Raw genomic sequence first — 26420 nt, forward strand, 5'->3', positions numbered from 1 at the left:
CATCTGATGAGGAGTTTGAGCCACGTCAGTCAGAAGTGGATCATGTCAGTGAGGTTAGTTTTTTGTCCTTCATCTTGGTAAGTATTGACTGTCACATCGACACATGAGACAATTTGATTTTTTTTTTTTTATAGAGCACTTCTACTGAGGGACAGAGAGGGACGGAGCAGCGGAGTCAAGGTCCGGTGGGAAGACGGCAGCGGGTATGTATAGAAGGCAGACTGTCCTCATTGTAATATTCTTGAATCTTCCTTTCTGTACCCTTGATTTTCTTTTAATTTTTCTGGTATGATCCTTTTCTGAAAGTTGACTTTCATATTCCTGCCATTTCTCATCTTCTGGTATTTTTTTTCCCCAATGTGATTGAGTAAAGTTATATGATTTTCTTTTAATTTTAGGTTTCACAACGGGACGATGACCGGATCGATAATGACCTCCTGATCACCCTGGTCCAGGAGCGAGTCCCGTTGTGGGACAGCCGGGATCCACAGCACGCAGTCAACAGTACGCTCCGTCGGTTGTGGAGTGAGGTGGCCCAAGCGTTGTGGGATGGCTGGGAGAATGCCCCGCCACGGGTCCGTAATGCACTTGGTAAGTATTGCACTGCAGTGTGAAGCAGCAGAGACCTTGGCCGGGCTCTCTTGACCGTGTGTGATGAAAGTAACTTTTCGGAGTTTCTGTCATCACACACAGTCAAGAGAGCACGGCCAAAAGTACATTTTCTGACCATTATATTTTATTGTTATTTCACAGTGGACAAAATAAGAACACGTTGGCGTTCCATGAAGGACCGCTTCAACAATGACCTTCGCACAGAGAATCGTGCTGCAAGTGGTTCCGGAGCAAGGCACCGGCTGTACAAATACCACCGTGTGCTGGCCTTTTTAAGACCGGTCCTTCTCATGAGAACGTAAGTATTTCTCACATGCTTCCGCTTGTATTGCATTGACATAATATGTAATTTTAAATTCCACAGGAAGCAGCAGGTGGGCCTTCCACAATCACTGGAGACCAGGGAGCTGGTCCATCAGGTCTTCCCCTTTCGCAGTCCTCTTTCACTGCACCCATTTTTGCAGGCTCATCCCGGCAGCGACAGAGGGCTTCGGATAGGTCACTCATGCCCGAGTTTTTGCACTTGAGCTCGGTTTTACACGAAGCAATCAAGGCTTTAGGTGACAGAATGGATGTGTCCCATAACCTCTTAGATTGTCGGATCCAGGATGTCGCCAAAAGCCTTGATCAAGTTAAAGCCAACCTCCAGAGGCCAGCTCATCATTTTTTTTTAACCAAATACAGCAGGGCATGTCGGAGCACCTTGACATGTCTCCCGCCAACACTCAACATCCTATTAGCCCAAGAAGACATCCCCCTACCAGGAAAACCCAAAGAAAAACGCAAAAAACACATAAAAAACAAAAAACTCTGAGTATTCCTCCCTCATCACCTACCGATGTGTCTGTATTGTCTGTTGTGTCTCACCCTTCCAGTGTGTCTCAAGCCTCTCATGTGTTAAGCCCCATCCCGAACTTCCAGACCCTTCTCCTGCCACCTCCACGGTGAGCCAGGCTTCTGTTCTTAATACCCCCCGGTTACGTCACTCTACCCCAAGCCGTCGCGGTACAAAAAAATAAATTTTTAAATTTCTTTGTTGACTCAAAAAAAAATGTAATTTGCAACTATTATGTTTGGTTTATTGTGTCTTTCACCGCTGTCAATACACACCAATAAACTTCGCCACACACTTATTCTTTTGGCCAAAACATATCTCCAGTAGTATAAAATACAAGACTACATCTATATGTGTTTCTTCAGTATACAGATATGAGTTGGCCAAAAAAATATTAGTTATTTCCATACTCTCTTTTTTGTACCTAGTGTGACTGTACAAAGAGAAAATGGTGGAAATCAAGTTCAGTACTCAACTGAACCGGTCAGATGTCCAAAAACTCATAAGTTAAGACACCTGACCTATTGAGTTGATTACTGCCTTGTATATTCACCATATTCTCTTATTTATATAACAAATTATGTGACAATGGTTGTCACACGCTACATATCTATGCTCACCTGGCCAGGTGTAAGAAATTGTGAATTCATGAGCATGTATATGTTTATCATGAAATCATTATTTCTTACACTTGACTTGATGGGTATAGAGAGCGTGACAGTCTTGACGCAATGACGTCAACAAGATTACCAATAAATCAACATGGTTACCAATAAATCAACATTGTTTCCATTATTATAAGTATGTGGCCAGTGTTTTATATCATTATTTGTAAACCAAAATAGGGAGTGCAACAATATAAGAGGTCAATTATGATATTAAAATAATAACTATTACCTCATCATCTATCACCCACTCCTGGTTTTGGATTACAAAATATGATATACATATCTACTGCCCATCTTTGGTCAACCTTTGTTTAGAGAGGAAAAAGATAGGAGACACGGTCAACACAACCAACACTAAAGTTTATTAATTTGAAAAATTTGTATCAGTATTTAATAATTCGTAAAGATAAACATACAACAGGACATTTACACAACATTGTCCTGCCATGACACCCGTCCAATATCGGAAACAAAATAGGCCGCAAATTGGTCCCGCATAAGACCAACGACTGCAGTTGACCGCATCGGGTGATGCTGAAAATCAGGCAGTGGGTGTGAAACTGGTTCATCAAGTTCAATGTGGGGTCGCTCCTTAGCAATGAGGTAATTGTGTAGAACCACACAGGCTTTGACCACCTTGTCCACTGTTTCCACTTTTAGATTTATGGCTGTTGCAAGAATGCGCCATTTAGCAACCAGAATGCCAAAGGTGCACTCTACTGTTCTTCTGGCCCTGGTCAGTCTGTAGTTGAAGATCCTTCTAGTGTGGTCCAAGTCCCTACTAGAATATGGCTTCAGGAGATTTTCACACATCTGGAAGGCCTCATCCCCAACCATAACAAATGGCAGCGGTGGGCCTTGAGTGTTGGGGAGAGGCTGTGGAGTGGGAAAATTAAAATTGTTGCCATACACACGACGGCCCATATCCGAGCTCTTAAAAGTCTGGGAATCATTGCCACGGCCAAAAGCTCCAATGTCCACGGCGATGAAGCGACACTCCGCATCCGCTATTGCCATGAGAACTATCGAAAAATATTTTTTGTAGTTAAAAAAACTCAGATCAGGTTTGATAATGCGGATGTGCTTTCCATCCACCGCCCCTAAACAGTTGGGGAAATCACACACGTTCAAAAATTTATCAGAAATTTCACGCCACATGTCCACGGTGGGTACTGGTATAAACTCTTCACGGAGTACATTCCATAACGCACGACAGGTGTCCACAACGATTCCGGACAGGGTTGATATTCCAAGGTGGTATTGGAAGTGGAGGGAAGATAAACTCTCTCCTGTGGCAAGAAATCTAGAAGAAAAAGAAACAAAAAAAAAAAAAAACATTTAAAATCTACTCTTTTTATGGTGTGTTTATAAATAACGAAAAGAAAATAGCAAAAAAAACAAAAAACATAAAATACATGTCATAACTAAAATTTGGAGTGTCATTGGTTTAGTTTTGGAACGTACCGTAATGTCACTAGCAGACGTTCCTCGGGTGGAATCGCTCTACGGAGCCGTGTGTCCTGTCGCCGTATGGATCCTTCGACACGAGACAGCAAATCCCGGAACAATTCTTGTGACATTCTCGTGTAATCCTGGAATTTCTCCGGGTTGGCATTCAGCTCCGCATAGAGCGTGTGATAGGCTCCACAGCTCTCACGCACTTCAATGATGGGGTGCCTCCAAAAACGCCTACGCTGTCTCCTTCTCCATCTTTGGCGGTTTCGGTCTTGCTCCCAAGCAAAAGCACAGGGCAGGAAAATCTTGAAGCTGAAATCCAGGTTAAAATAAAAGCTCTCCATGGAAAGATCCATCATGACACCGGAAACAGTAGCAAGCTGTGAAAATTTCTGTACCCCTAGGGTCAATATATTGAGAGACAATCATATACACCCTCTCAATTCCCATTGGTTGTGTCTGATTACCTTTTTTTTTTTTTTTTTTTGCTTTTTTTTGGGGGGGAAAATGCTAAAAAAACGCAAACGCATGCAAAAACGCATGTAAACGCTGCTTTTTTTGACGCATGCGTTAAACGCATGCGTCAAAAAAACGCTGCGTTTACACGCATTTTTGCACCATGCGTTTTTTTTTTACAAATGCATGCGTTCAAAAACGCAAGTGTGAAACCAGCCTAAGTGTCACATGTCTTTCAGTATACACACACACCCCTTTTATGTAAGGCCACAGAGGTTGCACCACCATTAATCAAGAGACATCACTAACCAAACACCACGAAGACCAAGGAGATCTCCAAACAAGTCAGGGACAAAGTTGTTGAGAAGTACAAGTCAGCAGGGGTGGATTATAACAGGGTCAATCTGGGAGGTAGCCGAGGGCCCAGTGGTGTGGGGGGGCCCTGGGCTACCGCCCAGATTGCCCGCTGCCATCAGGGCATTACTGCCCTGACTGGCGTATGGGCCTGGTGGGCAGAGGGGGCCCGCATCGGGCCCCGTCTCATTTGCCGCCAGCCAATCGGAGGCTGGCAGCTGACATAGGCCACAGCGCGCATGTCGCCGGCGTCTGACGTCATTGTCAGTCGCCGGCGAGTGCGCGCTGCTGGAGGGAGCTTCGCCACTGGAGCACGGACAGGTGAGGAGAACTTTTTTATTTTTCTATTGCAAACGGCAATCCGGGGGGCCCGGGCCAGAATGCTGGACACACTGGGGCCAGGACTGAAGACAGATCATACAGGATCATGGGGCAGGATGGATATGATGGAGACTGATGGGGCAGAATGGATACTCATGAGGGAAGGATGGGAGAACATATGGCTGAAGCCAGGAATGAGATACACTGGGCCAGGATGGGGGATATTATTATTACTATAGGGGCTAATTAAGGGATATTATTACTGCAGTGATGTATTTATTTTATTTTTTGAGGACACTATTTTAAATGGGGGGGCGGTCCTGTTACTGTGTAGAGTGACACTGTCGCCATTTTTTCTTCTTCATGTGGTGTAATGTAGAAGTTGGGAAAAAATAAGTAAATGTGTTCTGCAAGCGGAGCTCGAGAAGTTTTTTTTCAGCTAACCCCAGCTTACCCTGTGATATTTATGACCTTGTTTACTTCGGCCTGATTGTATGCATCTGGTCCACTCTTAATTCTCTGACCAAGATGAGCAGAGACCACTCCTCTCTGCTTCACACCTGAACGCACTTAGTTTGCCATATATTGCATAGCAAAAGTCTGCAATGACTTCAGTCTGCAGTGTGATCCCTTAGAAGTGTGGATTACAGTAGAATTAAAACCTGAATTGAACCTGAAGGTAACTGGCCACTGTCATTGTAAACAATGTTTCTGTTTGTTTTCACTTTCACCCCTATAATCCTTCACTTTCTGCTACCTCCCCCAATCCCCACACCAAGTAAGGAACTGTTCATCTCCTCTTCAATCCTCCCCATCCACCTCACCTCCTCCTCAGAACTGATCCTTAACATACAATCTTCTGTCTCCAAGCACAGACAGCCCCCTCATGCCCTCTCCTGCTCCCACCTGCTAACACTTTCTCTGCTCCTTCTCACTGCTGGTGATATCTCTCCAAATCCTGGTCCTCCTCACCATATTCCCACAATCATTTCTACCTCCCATCCACGCTCTATCACAAACTTCCGTAACCTCTCTAACCTTATACCCATTCGCCCAGCCCCCGTCCCACTAACAGGAGCTCTGTGGAACGCTCGCTCTGTCTGCAACAAGCTCTCCTACATCCATGATCTCTTTGTTACTACCAAACTTTCCTTCCTCGCCATCACCCCTTCTGACACAGTCTCCCCTGCTGCACTCTCTTACGGTGGCTTCCACCTTTCCCACACACCCCGCCCCAGCAGCAAACATGGCGGAGGAGTTGGTTTTCTCCTGTCAGATAACTGCTCCTTCACCCCAATCCCACTGCCACCCTCTGTTACCCTCCCTTCCTTTGAGGTGCACTCTATGCGCATCTACTCCCCCACCAACCTTCAACTGGCTGTCATTTACCGCCCCCCAGGGCCAGCCACCACCTTCTTTGACCACTTCACCACCTGGCTACTTCATTTCCTTTCTGCGGACATCCCCACTATCATCATGGGCGACTTCAACATACCCATTGACACTTCCCTCTCAGCTGCCACTAAACTTCCAACTCTCACTTCCTCCTTCGGCCTCACTCAATGGTCTTCTGCAGCCACTCACAAAGACGGTCACACACTGGACCTCATCTTCACCCGCCTCTGCTCTCTATCTAACCTCTCTAACTCACCTCTTCCACTCTCTGACCACAACTTTCTCACATTCATCTCTCTCCACTCCATGTCTACAATCCCCACCCCACAAACTTTCACACCCTCGCAGAAATCTTAAACATCTTGACCTAATAATATAATAATAATTTTTATTTATATAGCGCCAACATATTCCGCAGCGCTTTACAAATTATAGAGGGGACTTGTACAGACAATAGACATTACAGCATAACAGAAATACAGTTCAAAACAGATACCAGGAGGAATGAGGGCCCTGCTCGCAAGCTTACAAACTATGAGGAAAAGGGGAGACACGAGAGGTGGATGGTAACAATTGCTTTAGTTATTCGGACCGGCCATAGTGTAAGGCTCAGGTGTTCATGTAAAGCTGCATGAACCAGTTAATTGCCCAAGTATGTAGCAGTAACGACACAGAGGGCTATTAACTGCATAAAGTGAATGAGAACATAATGCGAGGAACCTGATTTTTTTTTTTTTTTTTAAATAGGCCACACAGGGATCGTTAGGTTAATGCATTGAGGCGGTAGGCCAGTCTGAACAAATGAGTTTTTAGGGTACGCTTAAAACTGTGGGGATTGGGGATTAATCGTATTAACCTAGGTAGTGCATTCCAAAGAATCGGCGCAGCACATCTAAAGTCTTGGAGACGGGAGTGGGAGGTTCTGATTGAGGATGCTAACCTGAGGTCATTAGCGGAGCGGAGGGCACGGGTAGGGGGGTAGACTGAGACCAGAGAGGAGATGTAGGGTGGTGCTGAGCCATGGAGTGCTTTGTGGATGAGGGTAGTAGTTTTGTACTGGATTCTGGAGTGGATGGGTAGCCAGTGTAATGACTGGCACAAGGTAGAGGCATCGGTGTAACGGTTGGTGAGGAATATGATCCTGGCAGCAGCATTCAGGACAGATTGGAGCAGGGAAAGTTTGGTAAGAGGGAGGCCGATTAGAGAGTTACAATAGTCCAGACGAGAATGAATAAGTGAAACAGTAAGAGTTTTTGCAGAGTCGAAAGTAAGAAAAAGGCGAATTCTAGAAATGTTTTTGAGATGCAGGTAAGAAGAGCGAGCCAGTGATCGGATGTGGGGGGTGAATGAAAGGTCAGAATCAAGGATGACCCCAAGGCAGCGGGCATGTTGCTTTGGAGTAATGGTGGAACCGCACACGGAGATGGCAATGTCAGGCAAAGGTAGGTTAGAGGGAGAGAACACGAGGAGTTCAGTTTTTGACAGGTTAAGTTTCAGATAGAGGGAGGACATGATGTTAGAGACAGCGGTAAGACAATCACTGGTGTTTTCTAAAAAGGTCGGTGTGATATCAGGAGAAGAAGTGTATAATTGGGTGTCGTCAGCATAGAGATGGTACTGGAAACCAAATCTACTGATTGTTTGTCCAATAGGAGCAGTATACAAAGAAGAGGAGGGGGCCTAGGACTGATCCTTGAGGAACCCCAACAGTAAGGGGAAGGTGAGAGGAGGAGGAACCAGCAAAACATACAGTGAAGAATCGGTCAGAGAGATAGGAGGAGAACCAGGAGAGAACGGTGTCCTTGAGGCCGATGGAGCGGAGCATAGTGAGGAGGAGCTGATGATCCACAGTATCGAATGCTGCAGAGAGATCCAAGAGAATTAGCATGGAGTAGTGACCATTAGATTTAGCTGTTAGTAGGTCATTAGAGACTTTAGTGAGGGCAGTTTCAGTAGAGTGTAAAGAGCGGAAGCCAGATTGAAGAGGGTCGAGAAGAGAGTTATCTGAGAGATAGCGCGTAAGACGGGAGTGGACCAGGCGTTCGAGGAGTTTAGAGATGAGGGGAAGATTAGAGACAGGTCTATAATTAGCGGCACAGTTTTGATCGAGGGATGGTTTTACATACATTCCTACATTCATTCTCTGATACCTACATTCATTCTCTGAATCCCTCCTACCCCTCACAGGCATAAGTTCCATACACAATGCGGATGACGCTGCCGCTCTATATAACACCACAATAGCTGTAGCTTTAGAATCTGCTGCCCCACTTACACATACCAAAGCTCGCAAAATCAACAGACAGCCCTGGCACACCAGCCTGACCAAAGAACTGAGGCGAGCTTCCAGGGCTGCTGAGCGCAGATGGAAACGATCCCACTCTAACGAGCACTTCATCGCATTCAAACAGTCCCTCACTACTTTCAAGACCACACTCGCCACAGCTAAACAAACCTACTTCTCATCGCTCATATCCTCTCTCTCTCACAACCCTAAACAGTTATTCAACACCTTCAATTCTCTCCTCCGTCCCCCAGCACCTCCTCCCTCCCCACTTATCTCCGCTGAAGACTTTGCCTCATTTTTCAAGCAGAAGATTGATAGCATTAGAGACAGTTTTGGTCAACAACCCCCAGAGCCCTTCCTCCTGATTTCCCAGCCTTCCACCTCCAAAACCAACTTCTCCACCATTACAGAAGATCAACTCTCCACTCTACTCTCAAGATCGCATCTCACCACCTGTGCACTTGACCCGCTCCCATCCCACCTCATCCCAAACCTCACCACAATCTTCATCCCAACCCTAACCCATCTCTTCAACCTATCACTAACAACTGGTGTTTTCCCCTCAAGCTTTAAACATGCCTCCATCACACCTTTCCTCAAAAAGCCCTCTCTTGACCCATCCTCTGTATCTAGCTATCGCCCTATATCACTTCTCCCATATGCCTCCAAACTACTGGAACAACACGTTTACCTTGAACTGTCCTCCCATCTCTCTTCTTGCTCCCTCTTTGACCGCCTACAATCTGGCTTCCGGTCACACCATTCCACCGAAACTGCCCTAACTAAAGTCACCAATGACCTCTTAACCGCCAAGAGCAAGCGACACTACTCTGTCCTCCTCCTCCTCGACCTGTCGGCTGCCTTTGACACAGTGGACCATTCCCTATTATGACAGACCCCCTCATCCCTTGGCATCGCAGACTTGGCCCTATCCTGGATCTCATCATACCTAACAGACCGGACATTCAGCATCTCCCACTCACACACCACCTCCTCACCTCGCCCCCTCTCTGTCGGAGTCCAACAAGGTTCAGTCCTTGGGCCCTTGCTCTTCTCCATTTACACCCTTTGCCTGGGACAGCTCATAGAATCTCATGGCTTTCAGTATCACCTCTATGCTGACGACACACAGATCTACATCTCTGGACCAGATATCACCTCCCTTCTAATCAGAATCCCTCAATGTCTGTCCACCATTTCATCCTTCTTCTCCGCTAGATTTCTGAAACTTAACATGGACAAAACAGAATTCATCATCTTTCCCCATCTCACGTGACCCACCCAACGAATCTATCCATTACAGTAAACGGCTGCCCACTCTCCCCAGTCCCACAAGCTCGCTGCCTCGGGGTAATCCTTGATGCTGATCTCTCCTTCAAACCACATATCCAAGCCCTTTCCACTTCCTGCCGACTTCAACTCAAAAATATTTCACGAATCCGTTCATTCCTCAACCATGAATCTGCAAAAACCCTAGTCCATGCCCTCATCATCTCTCGCCTTGACTACTGCAACCTCCTGCTCTGTGGCCTCCCCTCTAACACTCTCGCACCCCTCCAATCTATTCTAAACTCTGCTGCCCGACTAATCCACCTGTCCCCCCGCTATTCCCCGGCCTCTCCCCTCTGTCAATCCCTTCACTGGCTCCCCATTGCCCAGAGACTCCACTACAAAACCCTAACCATGACGTACAAAGCCATCCACAACCTGTCTCCTCCATACATCTGTGACCTCGTCTCCCGGTACTTACCTACACGCAACCTCCGATCCTCACAAGATCTCCTACTCTACTCCCCTCTTATCTCCTCTTCCCACAATCGTATACAAGATTTCTCTCGCGTATCACCCCTACTCTGGAACCCTCTACCACAACACATCAGACTCTCGCCTACCATCGAAACCTTCAAAAAGAACCTGAAGACCCACCTCTTCAGACAAGCCTACAACCTGCAGTAACCACCGATCGACCAAACCGCTGCATGACCATCTCTACCCTCACCTACTGTATTCTCACCCATCCCTTGTAGATTGTGAGCCTTCGCGGGCAGGGTCCTCATTCCTCCTGTACCAGTTATGACTTGTATTGTTTAAGATTATTGTACTTGTTTTTATTATGCATACCCCTCATCACATGTAAAGCGCCATGGAATAAATGGCGCTATAAACAATAAATAATAATAATAATAATAAGTTATCTCCTGCAGAGACAAGTCCTGGCTGGATGAAGTGATGGAGGTCTGTGCTGGATGAAAGATGAAGAACTTCACCTAGAGACGTCACTGATGAGTCAGTGTTACAATAAATAATAGTGTGATATGATCACCACTATTAATGTACCCTCAGGGTTAACAATATTAAACTAGGTTGGAGGAAACCCCTATAGTAAAACAACTTTTAATAAAATACATAAAATCTAAACAACTCAACTAACAAACAACCAACCAAAAAGTGCTCATGTGAACCAGTGCTCAAGAGATAAAAATTGGTTGGATCTCACCAATGATAGAGCGGTGTGCCTTTCCAGAAGTAGTGGACGTATGGTCACCATAGAGTGCCTCCCAGTATCCTTGACTGGAGGTCCGTAGTCCACCCATAGGGATAGGGGCTGGGGTGATATCTTTCCTTCCCTGTTATACCCATTCGAACTCCTGTCCTAACAAGGACAGGTCCCAAGTGATCCCTAACTATGGACACCACCAATACATGGACATTCACAAATTCTCCCAACACGTTTCATATCCAATAGCGGAGACTCATCAGGGGAGCAGGCAAAATATACATGCCAGTAATGCGTTCCGCACGAGTGAAGTCCTTCATCTTTCATCCAGCACAGGCCGCCATCACTTCATCCAGCCAGGACTTGTCACATGCCCACAGTGTCTGAACAGCCCAGGGTCCTGGCTACCCTTAATCCACCCCTGCAAGTCAGGGTTGAGTTACCGTATATACTCGAGTATAAGCCGAGACCCCCAATTTTGCAACTAAAAAAAAAAAAAAAATTATACAGGTCCTTCTCAAAAAATTAGCATATAGTGTTAAATTTCATTATTTACCATAATGTAATGATTACAATTAAACTTTCATATATTATAGATTCATTATCCACCAACTGAAATTTGTCAGGTCTTTTATTGTTTTAATACTGATGATTTTGGCATACAACTCCTGATAGGTTTTTTGGGTTATCAGGAGTTGTATGCCAAAATCATCAGTATTAAAACAATAAAAGACCTGACAAATTTCAGTTGGTGGATAATGAATCTATAATATATGAAAGTTTAATTGTAATCATTACATTATGGTAAATAATGAAATTTAACACTATATGCTAATTTTTTGAGAAGGACATATATATATATATATATATATATATATATATATATATATATATATATATATATATATATATATATATATATATATATATATATATACACACACACACATATACATACATACATACATACATACATATACAGTGAGGCAAAAAAGTATTTAGTCAGTCAGCAATAGTGCAAGTTCCACCACTTAAAAAGATGAGAGGCATCTGTAATTTACATCATAGGTAGACCTCAACTATGGGAGACAAACTGAGAAAAAAAATCCAGAAAATCACATTGTCTGTTTTTTTAACAATTTATTTGCATATTATGGTGGAAAATAAGTATTTGGTCAGAAACAAAATTTCATCTCAATACTTTGTAATATATCCTTTGTTGGCAATGACAGAGGTCAAACGTTTTCTGTAAGTCTTCACAAGGTTGCCACACACTGTTGTTGGTATGTTGGCCCATTCCTCCATGCAGATCTCCTCTAGAGCAGTGATGTTTTTGGCTTTTCGCTTGACAACACGGACTTTCAACTCCCTCCAAAGGTTTTCTATAGGGTTGAGATCTGGAGACTGGCTAGGCCACTCCAGGACCTTGAAATGCTTCTTACGAAGCCACTCCTTCGTTGCCCTGGCGGTGTGCTTTGGATCATTGTCATGTTGAAAGACCCAGCCACATTTCATCTTCAATGCCCTTGCTGATGGAAGGAGGTTTGCACTCAAAATCTCACGATACATGGCCCCATTCATTCTTTCATGTACCCGGATCAGTCGTGCTGGCCCCTTTGCAGAGAAACAGCCCCAAAGCATGATGTTTCCACCACCATGCTTTACAGTAGGTATGGTGTTTGATGGATGCAACTCAGTATTCTTTTTCCTCCAAACACGACAAGTTGTGTTTCTACCAAACAGTTCCAGTTTGGTTTCATCAGACCATAGGACATTCTCCCAAAACTCCTCTGGATCTGTTGTGAATTCTGTGGCTGAGTTCACTTCTGTGGTCACAAGTGGTATTGCAGTCTCTGGGCTTCCTCCCTCAGGTGTTTTGGTGAGCTCGTTGGCTGCCTTGCTATTTAGCTCCACCTGAGTCTGTCTTCCTTGCTCCTTGTCAATGTTCCAGTGTTGGATCTGAGCTACTGCATCTTTCCTTGGGCCTGCTGCTCTGCTAGATAAGTGCTTCTAGTTTGTTTTCTGTTTTTTCTGTCCAGCTTGTTATTATCTTTTGCTGGAAGCTCTGAGAAGCAAAGGGGTGCACCGCCGTGCTGTTAGTTCGGCACGGTGGGTCTTTTTGCCCCTTTGCGTGGTTTTCGTTTTAGGGTTTTTTGTAGACTGCATAGTTCTCTTTGCTATCCTCGCTCTGTCTAGAATATCGGGCCTCACTTTGCTGAATCTATTTCATTCCTACGTTTGTCTTTTCATCTTGCTAACAGTCATTATATGTGGGGGCTGCCTATTCCTTTGGGGTATTTCTCTGAGGTAAGTCAGGCTTGTATTTCTATCTTCAGGATAGTCAGCTCCTCAGGCAGTGCCGAGTTGCATAGGTAGTTGATAGGCGCAATCCACTGCTGCTTCCAGTTGTGTGAGGATAGATCAGGTACTGCAGTCTACAGAGATTCCACGTCTCAGAGCTCGTCCTATTGTTTTGGGTTATTGCCAGATCTCTGTATGTGCGCTGATTACTGCACGCTGTGTTGCCTGATTGCCAGCCATAACATGGATCATCCAAATGCTCTCTAGCAAACTTCAGACGGGCCCGGACATGTACTGGCTTAAGCAGTGGGACAGGTCTGGCACTGCAGGATCTGAGTCCATGGTGGCGTAGTGTGTTACTTATGGTAGGCCTTGTTACATTGGTCCCAGCTCTCTGCAGTTCATTCACTAGGTCCCCCTGCGTGGTTCTGGGATTTTTGCTCACCGTTCTTGTGATCATTCTGACCCCACGGGGTGGGATTTTGCGTGGAGCCCCAGATCGAGGGAGATTATCAGTGGTCTTGTATGTCTTCCATTTTCTAATTATTGCTCCCACTGTTGATTTCTTCACTCCAAGCTGGTTGGCTATTGCAGATTCAGTCTTCCCAGCCTGGTGCAGTGCTACAATTTTGTTTCTGGTGTCCTTTAACAGCTCTTTGGCCTTCACCATAGTGGAGTTTGGAGTCAGACTGTTTGAGGGTGTGTACAGGTGTCTTTTTATACTGATAACAAGTTTAAACAGGTGCCATTACTACAGGTAATGAGTGGAGGAAAGAGGAGACTCTTAAAGAAGAAGTTACAGGTCTGTGAGAGCCAGAAATCTTGATTGTTTGTTTCTGACCAAATACTTATTTTCCACCATAATATGCAAATAAATTATTAAAAAAACAGACAATGTGATTTTCTGGATTTTTTTTTCTCAGTTTGTCTCCCATAGTTGAGGTCTACCTATGATGTAAATTACAGACGCCTCTCATCTTATTAAGTGGTGGAACTTGCACTATTGCTGACTGACTAAATACTTTTTTGCCCCACTGTATATATATATATATATATCTGGGAAAACTTAGTGACTCGAGTATAAGCCTAGGGAGGAAAATGCAGCAGCTACCAGTAAATGTCAAAAATAAAAATTAGATACCAATAAAAGTAAAATTAATTGAGACATCAGTAGGTTAAGTGTTTTTGAATATCCATATTGCATCAGGAGCCCCATATAATGCTCCATAAAATTTATGATGGGCTCCATAAGATGCTCCATATTACAATATGCCCCATATAATGCTGCACAAATGTTTATTATGGCCCCGCAAGATGCTCCATAGACTATTATGCCCCATATAATGCTGCACAAATGCCGAGTATGGCCCCATAAGATGCTCCATACAGATACTTGGCCCATATAATGCTGCACAAATGCTGATTATGGCCCCATAAGATGCTCCATATAAAAATGTGCCACATATAATGCTCCATACAATTCATTATGGCCCCATAAGATGCTCCATATAACAATGTGCCACATGTCATGCTGCTGCAATAAAATATAAAAAAAAAAAAAAAAAAAAAAATGTACATACTCCCCTCTAGTTGCTGCCCGCGTCTCCTCAGCGTCCCGTCTCTCCGCAGTGACTGTTCAGGCAGAGGGCAGCACGCACACTAATAAGTCATCGTGCCCTCTGACCTCAACAGTCAGTGCAGAGGACGCAGAAGACGGGGCGGCGGCGGAACGAGGAAAGGTGAATATGAAATACTCACCTGCTCCCGGCACAGTCCCTGGCAGCTTCTGCCGAACACATAGTCTCCGGGCGCTGACAGCTTCTTCCTCTGTTTAGCAGTCACTGGTACTGCTCATTACAGTAATGAATATGCGGCTCCACCCTTATGGGTACCACGTGACCGCAGAATAGGGGAAGAAGCTGCCAGCGTGTGCAGATTCAGTACTCTGCTTCCCAGGGCTTCAGGAAAATGGCCATGTGAAGACACGAGTGTGCAGATGGAGATCGCGGCGGCCATTTTCCTGAAGCCGAGATCTCAATCTGCGAACTCGGCTTCAGGAAAATGGCCGCCGCGATCTCAATCTGCGCACGCGCGGCCTCCCGCGGCCATTTTCCTGAAGCCCCAGAAAACGGGAAAACTCAATCTGCGCATGCGCAGCCTCAGGAAGATGGCCGGTGCCACCGGGAAAGCCGTGACTCACCCAGCTCTGCTGCTCTCCTTCAATACTGGGCCGCGACGTCACCTCAAATGTGGAAGAGACCCTGCTCATGCCATACCGCTCACCGCGCCACATCATCCCGGCATTTCTGTCACCGCCACAATGCCGGTAAGCCTGCACTCCAACTATAAGACGCACCCCCCATTTTCCCCCTCACTATTTTTTGACTCATTTATTGTTTTCTTCACAATAAAAAAAATAATATGTTTATAGCTGTAGTTATGTTCTTTACATGAACTGATGTAAAAGCCTCAAAAAAAAAAAAAAAAAAAAAAAAAAGTGAAATTCCAGGTTGTGCTAGGAAAACACAGAAAATGTCAAAGGAGGTGGAATACTTTTGCAAGCCACTATGCAAGCTCTTTCCAACCAACCTTGCAACCACTGCTCTGAAGCTGGCACAGAAACACACTGTTACTTTCCAATCCTGGATAGCTTCAGTACCACCAATCTTCTTCGAGACTGCAGAGGCAAAGCTGCCTCTGTTAGCACCCTCGAACAGTGAAGGGGCTCAGCCATGATTCTCGCCAGAACTGTCAAGTCATCAGGAGCACAATGCACCACAGCAAGCAGGAAGCCTAGAGGCTGGACAAAGGTGCACTCCTCTGGAAGAAGGTGAGGATAACACTAACTTGGACAAGTGAAGTGATGTTTTTAGAAAAGAATAGGTAAAGATGACTTCAAGCAACCAGAAGACATGCTTATAAGGGAGGTCAAAAGGAAACCTATATAGAATAAGCTTCCCCTAGCGGTGTGTTATGATCTGGTGGCCTAGGAGCAGCATGAGACGGACTCTGGAGAAGGTGGTCCCTGTACTGACCGCAAACCCTGAACCTAGCAGTGCAACTAGAAGTAGCCGTGGGGGGGTACCTAACACTCCCTAGACCCCTTGGCACAGCCTAAGATCTAACTACCCCTAGACAGAAACAAGAAACCTATCTTGCCTCAGAGAAAATCCCCAAAGGATAGATAGCCCCCCACAAATATTGACTGTGAGAGGAGAGGGAAATAACATACGCAGATATGAAATCAGATTTTAGCATAGGAGGCCATACTAGCTAAAAAGAAAGAATAGAACAGAGTACTATGCGGTCAGTATAAAACACTAGAAAATATCCACCGCAGAAAATACGGATCACCACATCTGACTAAAGACATGAGGGGTATATCTGCATCTCCAGAGAAATAGCTAGGCTGCAAAAAATCCTTCACAGACTAAGCTGGACAAGACAAAACCATGAAAATGCACAGAACTATAAGGTCCACAGCAGGTGGACAGCAAAAACAAAGCCAGGACTTATTTTTGTAGAAAAGCACAGCAAACTGGAGAGACCAGCAGGGAAGTGAATCCTTCAAGAACAATGAACAACTGGCACTGACTAAAAGGATCCTGCAAAGCTATATACCCCAGTCAGTTTTGCAATTAGTAGATACACCTGTCCACTCCTGCAGTCCAGGCACAACTGCATTACCCTCTACAACCACCGGAGGGAGCCCAAAAGCTGAATTCACAACAGCGGTGGCTGCAGACTGGTAACTTTACCATTTAACCCTATGGAATAGTGAAGGGATGTAACTGGAGCTCTATATCAGAAAAATAGCTCAAACTCCTATAAAAGATTTCTATCTATATATTATGAGGCAGTGACTGGTGTTAAATGTCAGGGTTACTGTGTGTTCCCCCAAGATGCACACGGAGGCGTATTGAGGCCATGAGAGTGCATTGCAGTCACAGGCGTAGCTGTGGTTGCAATGCAGACTAAGGCGGGTATATGTCTTGGACATGCTGGTTGTCCAAGGTAGATTCAGGGAAAACCTGCTTTGGGCTTTGGTGTTGAAAGACTGCAGATGCCAGTGTTGCAGTCCGTTTCATTCCTGGCCGGGATTTCCATGTGGCCGAAGGCCACAGGTTGCTAGTTAAAAACCCTGCAGTATAGGGTTTCGGTGTGTCAGGGTCAAAGTCAGTGTCAGTCTGGGGTATGCTAGACGGCAGAGCAGTCGGCTCTGCAGTGCTCCTGTGTGAGGAAACACAGGCAAGCAAAGCCAAGCAGCCAGGGGAGCTGAGACACTTGGCACCTACAGTGTGCACAGCAATGCAGTCACCCACGGTAACTGTTCAGAGGTGGACTGGTGTGTTTAGTGACTGTAAACTGGAGGATATGGTTCCCGGATGCGATTCGGAGGGTATCGTGTATTGTGTAATGCTGTGAGTAGAACATTAACACGGTGGTGCAGTCGCCTACGGCAACTGGTCTCAAGAGGAGCAGTGGAGTGTTTAGTGACTGGCTGCGATCCGGATATGTGACTGGCTGCGATCCAGAGGTGGACTGTCCTAGTTCCCAGCTGCAATCCGGAAAATATCATGTGCAGTATTTTTTGGAGTTGAACATTAAAGAGACGTTTTGCTTTGAACTTTGCTGGGTCACTGCCTCATCACAGCATCGGGTGCTACTGCTGCACTACGATATTCATATACACACACACACACACACACACACACACACACAAAATACTAGATGTTAATATAACTCAGAGGTCCCCAACTCCAGGCCTCGAGGGCCGCCAACAGTGCAGGTTTTCAGGATTTCTTTAGTATTGCATCGGTGGTAATGTGATCATCTGCACAGGTGATTATTCCAACCCTGTGCAATACTAAGGAAATCCTGAAAACCTGCACTGTTGGCGGCCCTCGAGGCCTGGAGTTGGGGACCACTGATTTAACTGGTCATCTAGAAGCCAGGCATTACATTGATGGCCACGGTCATGAATTATTCATACAATTCAGGTCTTTTCAATAGTACACGTTTTATAAAAGATCTCCAATAAACATACGCAATCTCCATGTTCAGCAGTTCCAGGAAGACAGCGAATGTTCCCATCTGGTAGAGAAGGAAGCAGTTGTAGCGCGACCAGCGGAGAACATCCGATTCACTTTCACACTCTCCGTAGACACCTGGCCAGGAAACAAATTATAGATATCAGCCACTGAGCTTACTACTTCATCAGGAATGAGATCCCTGGGGAAGAAAGATGCCCTGCAAAGGGTAAACCAACTTACATAATTAAGGAATTACTTTTAAATAAAGCTCATTTTGCATGTACAAAAGGAGCCACATTGCAAACATACGAAAAGGTAACGTTTTGATCAATACAAAAGAGAAGACAAGGTTTAGAACACATAGGAGGGTCACCAGAATACAAAAATACTCTATTCAACAGAATGAAGAATCCCAGGGCTTCATCCATGACAGATTTATACAGCCTAGCATACATTATACACCTTCGTATTTCAAATGTCAGACATGCATTGGTGAAGTGGAGCAAGCCTCTAGATAATCTCACGCTTGCTTTTACAATAGTTCTCATTACAAGGTGAACCATGTAGGAGCTTTGAGCAGTGGATAGCCTGTGCAACTTGCTGCTGTGCGACAATTTTAGATTTTATTATACAGCAAACTCACAGAAGACTCTTTATGTATTGTTCCTAGGGTATCAATTATTGGGGAGGAATCATGTAGAAACCCTAATTTCAAAAGATACAATCTTTATTAATATTATCTTAAAATCCATCAGGTGGTATGTACACCCCACGAAAGAAACACACCATGAGAAATATCGTAGTTACTTACCGATAACGGTATTTCTCTGATCCCATGACGGCACTAACGAGAGAGGGATCCGCCCTCAGGGACAGGAAACCCACAGGCTAAAAAGGCGGGACCTCTCCTCCACCTCAGTTGGTTTACAGAGCCTTGCAGGGAATTTCTGCTGTAACTTAATTGGTTATTTTTACACAACAAAATATAACTGTATAACTTATATAAGCTTCTCTCTCTCTCTCTCTCTCTCTATACATACATATATATATATATACACATACATACATACATATACACACACACATATACACACTTTTTTTTTTTTTTTTTTATGCACACCTCGTGACTTAATTTATAAGTAGTGTGGACACCCATACGTGAAGGGAGGGAATATACAGGTGCCGTCATGGGATCAGAGAAATACCGTTATCGGTAAGTAACTACGATATTCTCTTACCCCATGACGGCACTAACGAGAGAATTTCAAAGAATGAAAATTTTAGGGTGGGACCACTGCCTCAAGAACTCTCCTACCAAAAGTTAAGTCTGAGGGAGAAGATAGATTAAGCGGATAGTGCTTGAAGAATGTAGAGGGGGAAGACCAAGTGGCTGCTCTACATATTTGATCTATTGATGCTCCACCACGTTCAGCCCAAGAGGTTGCCACCGACCTGGTTGAATGAGCCTTAATTGTGTCCGGAGCTTGTTCTCCGGAAGAGATATATGACATCTTGATGGCATCTCTTACCCACCTCGCCAACGTGGCTTTCGATGCCTTGTGACCCTTATTTGGTCCCTGAAAGCAGACAAACAGAGCCCTCCCTTTTCTACACTCCCTTGTGGCTGATAGATAGTGTGTTAGACATCTCTTTACATCTAGAGTGTGTAGAGCCTCCTCTTTTTTGTTTTTTGGATTGGGGCAAAAAGATGGTAACGCTATCTCTTGAGATCTGTGGAATTTTGACGCCACTTTGGGAAGGTAAGAAGGGTCAGTTTTGAGGATTACTCTGTCATCTAATATTTGTGTTAGAGGTGGGTAGGCTGATAAGGCCTGCAGATCACTAATCCTGCGAGTTGAGGTTAGGGCCACCAATAAACAGGTTTTCCAAGATATTATTTTTAGTGAAGCCTGAGATAAAGGTTCGAACGGCGCCTTAGTTAGTGCTGAAAGGACTAAGTTCAGGTCCCAGGGAGGAGCGGTGAGATGTATAACTGGTCTGGACCTAGTAGATGCTCTAATAAATCTTTTTACCCAGTGATTCCCCGCCAAATCCTGATTATAAAGGGCACCCAATGCTGCAATCTGAACTTTCAGGGTGTTTGTTGCCAGGCCTTTCTCTAATCCTTTTCGCAGAAATTCTAGAATTTCCTGGATTGGCATCTGATCTGATAGAGTAACTGCTGATGTGGATAGGAACTTTTTCCAGACCTTGCCGTATGCTTTGGTAGTTACAGGTTTTCTACTAGCCAGCAGGGTAGAAATTAGATTTGAAGAAAACCCCCTTTTTGTTAACAGTTCCCTTTCAAAAGCCAGGCCGTCATATGTAAACTTTTTATTTGTGGGTGATTCACTGGCCCTTGATGCAGAAGGTCTGGGATATCTGGGAGTACCCATGGATCCGCTATGGACATTAGGCGTAGCCATGGGAACCATACTCTTTTCGGCCAGAACGGGGCTATCAATATCACTTTGGCTCTGTCCTCCCTGATTTTCTTCAAGACTAAGGGAATTAGAGCTATCGGAGGAAACACATAAGCTAGATGGAATTTCCATGGAATTAACAACGCGTCTATAGCCACTGGACTCCCCCGAGGATCTATCGAGCAGAAGGCCTCCGTTTTCCGATTTTGATTGTTTGCAAATAGATCTATATCCGGGGCCCCCCAAAGATCCACTATGCGTTTGAATATTCTTGTATTTAGCTCCCATTCCCCCTGTTTTAATTGGGTTCTGCTTAGAAAATCTGCAGTTTGATTTTCTGACCCTTTTATGTGAAGGGCTGTCAGGGAGGACAAGTTGGCTTCTGCTTGTGACATGATGAAATTTGTCACTTTCATTAGGGATTGAGACCTCGTCCCTCCCTGATGGTTTAAATATGCTACTACCACCCTGTTGTCCGTCAGTACTCTCACGTGGTGGGAACGGAGGGATGTTAAAAAATGATTGATGGCGTACTGAACTGCTAAAAGCTCCTTCATGCTTGAAGTAAGGTCTTTTTCTTCTACTGACCAAGGACCTTGGGCAATTTGCCTGTTTAGGTGGGCCCCCCACCCCCAAGGACTTGCGTCTGTGGTCAGGATTATCGAGACCGGCCATACCCATGGAACCCCCCTCCTGAGATTGGACGGGTCTGTCCACCAAGCTAAGGAAGTTTTTGTCCGAGAGGATATTTTTAATTGCTTTTCTAAATTTCCTCCTGCGTGGGATACCGCCTCTAGTATTTCCCACTGGAGATCTCTCGAGTGGCTCTGAGCCCACTGTACCGCTGGGATACAGGATGTCATTGACCCCAGTATGGACATGGCTCTCCTTAGAGAGATCAGAGGAGAGATACTCAACTGATTCACTAGATGTATCATGTTGGATACTTTTTCTTCCGGCAGACGACACTCTTGCTTTGTTGAGTCTATTACTATCCCCAAGTACAACTGTACTTGAGATGGGATAAGCCTGGATTTTTCCAGGTTCAAAAACCATCCTAGATTCGATAGGGCTACCATCACTCTGTTTAGTTGCTGGCTGCAATGTAGAGAGGAACTGCCCATCACTAGGAGGTAGTCCAGATAAGGCACAATCAATATGTTTTGTTCCCTTATATGGGCCATTACTTCCGCCATTAATTTTGTGAATACTCTCGGGGCAATGGCTAGACCAAACGGAAGAGCCCTGTATTGGTAATGTTTCAGTTCCCCTTGTATCATTACTGCAACCCTGAGATATTTCCGGAAATCCGGATGGATTGGCACATGATAGTATGCGTCCTTTAAGTCTATAACAGTCATGAAACAAGACGGGATAAGGGATCTGACACATGATTTTATTGTCTCCATTTTGAATTTTTCTATCACCAGGTATCTGTTTAGTTGTTTCAAATTTATAATTACTCTGAAAAGTTCCGTCCGGCTTTGTTCGAAGAAAGAGCGGAGAATAAAACCCCCTCGTCTCTTCCTGTTGCGGAACTTCCTGTAAGACTTTCTTCTCCAGAAGACTGAGAACTTCTCTCTGGATACTCAGCTGCTCGATCTCTGACTTTCTTCGTGGTGTGACCACAAACTGATTGTGTGGCATTGTGTGAAAGATTAGTCTTAGGCCCGTCTTTATGATGTTTAGAGTCCAGGCACTTCCAGAAATTTTTTCCCAGGTTGGAAGAAAGTGGGTCAGTCTCCCTCCTACCTGGGGCACACCCTCATTGTGGCTGTTTTTTATTATCCGGCTTGTTGAACATGAAACCTCCTCTTTTGAATTTTCTGTCTTCCCACCCCTCCTTTTGGTTTTTTGGGGGGCGTCTTTGTGTGAACCTCCTTCCTCGAAAGGGCCGCCTATAAGATTGATTTAGGAATCCCGGAAAGGCTTTCTTTTTATCAACCGCTTTTTCGAGGACATCGTCTAGGGTGGGACCGAACAAATATTCACCTTCACACGGAATGGAACACAACTTAGCTTTAGTTTGCAGGTCCCCCGGCCAGCACTTTAGCCATAGTGCTCTCCTAGCCGCATTTGAGAAGGAAGCCGATCTTGCCGTCAGTCTAACTGAGTCTATTGAGGCATCTGCTAAATACGCAGCGGCACCTCTCATCGCTGACACCGAGTCCAGTATAGACTCTCTCGGGGTTTTATTTTTTAATTGAGTCTCTAAATGATCCAGCCAGACCATTAGTGCTCTAGCTGTACACGTAGCAGCTATACCGGGTTTTAGCCCCCCGCTGGCGGCCTCCCAGGACCCTTTTAGGAAGACATCGGCCTTTTTATCCATATGATCCTTGAGGGTCCCCATATCTTCAAAAGGCAGAGCGAACTTTTTAGAGGCTTTCACGATGGCGACGTCTAATTTTGGCGCTTTTCCCCATGAGGCGCAGGCTGGGTCATCAAATGGGTATTTCCTTTTGGGTGTTAACAGTACTTTTTTGTCTGGTCTTTTCCACTCCTTTTTTATAAGGGCTTGAATTTTTTCATTTAATGGGAACACTCTGTACTTCTTTTGTTCCAGGCCACTAAACATAAGATCTTGTACAGATTTTTTGGAACGAGTGTCTGCCAGACCCATTGTCGCCCTAACCATTTTTACCAACGCATCCGTTTCATCTATTGGGAAACAGTTGCGACCGCTTTCTGAAGATGCGGAGGAGGATGATGAAGCTGTAGAGCTATCAGAATCCTCACTCGAGCTATCTCCCTCGCTGGAGCTGTAATCTGGAGATTTTTCTTTATGTTTTCCTTTACGTTTTTTTACGCTTTTTAATGCGTCCGCTACTTGGGTTTTAATTAAATCTTTTAATTCAGATGTGAAACTTGGTGTCTCCTCATCAATGGTGTTCTTAATACATGGCGCACAGAGTTTTTTAACCCATGATTCCGGCAAATCTGCTGAACAAAGCGGGCATACTCTATGTTTACTTTTCCTCTGGCATTTCTTTCCCTAGGAAACAATAAACCCCTATTAGAATTTCCACTTTCACGGAGGTCACTTACCCTCCTAATGTGAGGAAGATACCGGTTGTGGCTTTGAGGATGCCTCCTCCAGTTAAACCACCGTCTCCCTCCTGGATCCACCAGAGCCTCTGCTACGCTGGGATCCTGAGATGCTGCGCTGCGTGGGTTTTCTTGAAGAATGGCGCTCCTTCGGGTTCTTTGTCACAGGGGCCTGTGAAATTTCTTCCACCGACTGCTCTATTCCACTCATGGTGGTAATCTCTGAGCAGCGGTATGCCCCTTTCCTTCCGGATATATACCGATGGAGCGGCGCCAGGCAACTTCCGGTTTACCCAGAGGTGCCCTGCGCCGCCCCGGAAGTGACCCCCGCGCCTGCGCAGTAAGTCGCCGGACCTCGCGCGCGCTCACTACTTGCCGGCTCACAGGAGGGACGGAGCTTCTGCAGCCGCTGCTGCACCCTGCGTCCTGCCGCTTGTCGGTGACCGGCGTCACCACCCCCTGTGCGCCTCATGGACCGGCGGAGGAAACCTCCAGGTAGCCGCCGCTACCTATTACCGACCACCTCCATTGAAAAGAGAAGAGGCAGGCTCGGTCCTCTTCACTGCCTCCCCTCCGCGCATATCCACGAGGCCCGCCGACCCCGGAATGCGCCTTCAGGGAGGAATCCACCCGTGACCGTGGCAGGGCCCCCCCGCTGCCTGAACTCGGCCCGATGGTCCCTGGACTCCTGGATGGTAAGCTGTGGGTCCCCGTCGGGGACAGGAAACAGAACTGAGGTGGAGGAGAGGTCCCGCCTTTTTAACCTGTGGGTTTCCTGTCCCTGAGGGCGGATCCCTCTCTCGTTAGTGCCGTCATGGGGTAAGAGAAAAGCACACACATTATTAGAAGGCACTGGGAATCCCGGGTCTTTTGCCTATGCTTATTCCTTTCTAACGGCGGAGGTTGGCACCCTAGGGGGTAGCGTTGTGGCGCCCCCGCTCAGCGATAACTACCCTATGATTCCCTAGATGCACCCTATAAACAATCTATTGTCCCCACACAAGATAAAGGAACCACTAATACTAGACATAGGTCACACCTGCAGATAAAGGGTGCCTACACCCCAAGGTAGTTTAAAAACAATCAAGCACACATAGCTCTGGTGGCTTTCCTAGATACAGAAATATAATAGTTATCGCCCATACATTCTTATTGATCCAAAATGATATAATATCATAAATCCAGGTATATGATTCAATATCCTAATCACAGTATATTTATAATTAATTATATATAATGATAGCCACTCATAGCACTGGCTCAATGTATGTGGATCAATTCAGGCTGTCACCTTCACTCAGAGTGTTATAACCGGTCGTTGGATATCAAGGTACTCATCTGAAAAGATATGCCACCCGCCTGCCATTGCCTCAACACGTTTCGCCTTGGCAGCTCATCTGGAGGCCCGATGCCAAACGGTGTGTCTTGATAAGGTATGATGTGCCAAAATCACATAAGGCCAAATCGAAGATAAATCGTCAAACAACCAAATCGCATGAACTTGCATTGAAGACTATGGAAAATGAGAGGTGTTTGACTTGGAACCAGTGACAGAAAATTCAACACATTTGGAAATATTTGTGACTATGTCGCAGTAGGTCAGAGTACAGCATATGTGCGGTAGCAACGCAAAACTGCAATCCGAGTGTGATGCGACGCAATGTTTAACGCTAGTAAATCCCCTTTCATAGCTTGACCCTTATTGTAGTGATCAAGAATGCAGGTAAAGGAATGGTAAGTGCTATTCGCTGATAGGAGTAAAACCAGCTTGTCGCACTCACCTTGTGCCAAGTACAGAACAGCTCTAGCAGCAGAGAGTCGCTTCTCCCTGATCACCACCTCCAATTCTTCAAGGAGGCGCATGACATGAGTGTTGTGCTGTGCTGAACCCAAAGATGTCCATCTGGCCTCCGCTCCTGCAACAAAAATAGTAAGACATATTTTAGTGATCTTTTTATCGATCAAGTCAGGTCCTCCACTTGTAGCTTTGTACTAGCATACAGAGACCGCTGTCCCACTATTCATTCTGGAAGGATAATATTACCTTGCTCAATCATAGGCAGATAGACCCACTCAGACATAGAGAGAAATATAGAAATGGATAGATGGGTGAGAAACCATGAAAGCTCCCAATGACACCTAATCAAAAGTTACCTTGGAGTCTAAACCTTTCTTCAAAGCATCTGCGGTTAAGTACTAGCTCTGGCTCCTCGGTGTAGCTGTATAGTTCTATGAGAGGACAAAGACAGTAATGTTAGTACTGTTATACAATATATAACCCAACATGTAGGGTAACTGCTTTTACTATCCAAAACTGCCAATGAGTAAAAGAAGTTGTTCAGACCACCGGCCTATTAGGGCACCTTGGTGTCCATCGCTAGGGGTCACTGCCCTTATCGGTCACAATGAAAGGCCGCCACTAGGAGTGCCTCTTACTATTAGGTCACTCCACATTCCTGCTAAGGCTACGTACTTTCGATCAATGGCACGGGGAACTTTTAACGGCTAGAGGGAAGAATGGATTAAATAAAATATCAACAAACTGATGCAAACAAACACATCTGTAAAAAAGCTGAAGTTGAAAAGAGGATGGCTTATACAAATGTATTAATGACTAATGATGAGCAAATACAGGTCCTTCTCAAAAAATTAGCATATAGTGTTAAATTTCATTATTTACCATAATGTAATGATTACAATTAAACTTTCATATATTATAGATTCATTATCCACCA

General features: G+C 45.2%; 2 protein-coding genes across 3 annotated transcripts in view; both read right to left on the bottom strand.

Moving 5' to 3' along the window:
* Positions 1 to 26420, bottom strand: part of STRIP2 (striatin interacting protein 2) — a 166013-nt gene that overhangs the window by 120327 nt on the left and 19266 nt on the right. For both annotated transcript variants that reach the window (XM_069765403.1, XM_069765404.1), the window contains exons 3-5: positions 25840 to 25914; positions 25467 to 25601; positions 18229 to 18349 (exon numbers count right to left, since the gene is read on the bottom strand). In XM_069765403.1, the coding sequence (XP_069621504.1) occupies positions 18229 to 18349; positions 25467 to 25601; positions 25840 to 25914 (331 nt within the window). The remainder of the gene's footprint in view (positions 1 to 18228; positions 18350 to 25466; positions 25602 to 25839; positions 25915 to 26420) is intronic.
* Positions 2456 to 3967, bottom strand: LOC138676273 (uncharacterized). Its single transcript, XM_069765406.1, has 2 exons — positions 3580 to 3967; positions 2456 to 3418 (listed from the first exon to the last, which is right to left on the bottom strand). Exons 1-2 carry the CDS (start codon positions 3927 to 3929, stop codon positions 2542 to 2544), a joined length of 1227 nt encoding a protein of 408 aa, XP_069621507.1. The 5' UTR covers positions 3930 to 3967; the 3' UTR covers positions 2456 to 2541.

Source organism: Ranitomeya imitator, chromosome 4, assembly GCF_032444005.1.
Source record: "Ranitomeya imitator isolate aRanImi1 chromosome 4, aRanImi1.pri, whole genome shotgun sequence".
NCBI classification, from domain to species: domain Eukaryota; kingdom Metazoa; phylum Chordata; class Amphibia; order Anura; family Dendrobatidae; genus Ranitomeya; species Ranitomeya imitator.

Coding starts and splice junctions, on each gene's coding strand:
- LOC138676273 (XM_069765406.1), bottom strand. CDS start 3,929: ATGATGGATCTTTCCATGGAGAGCTTTTATTTTAACCTGGATTTCAGC. Junction 3,419..3,579: donor CGTCTGCTAGTGACATTACG/GTACGTTCCAAA, acceptor TTTTTCTTCTAG/ATTTCTTGCCACAGGAGAGA.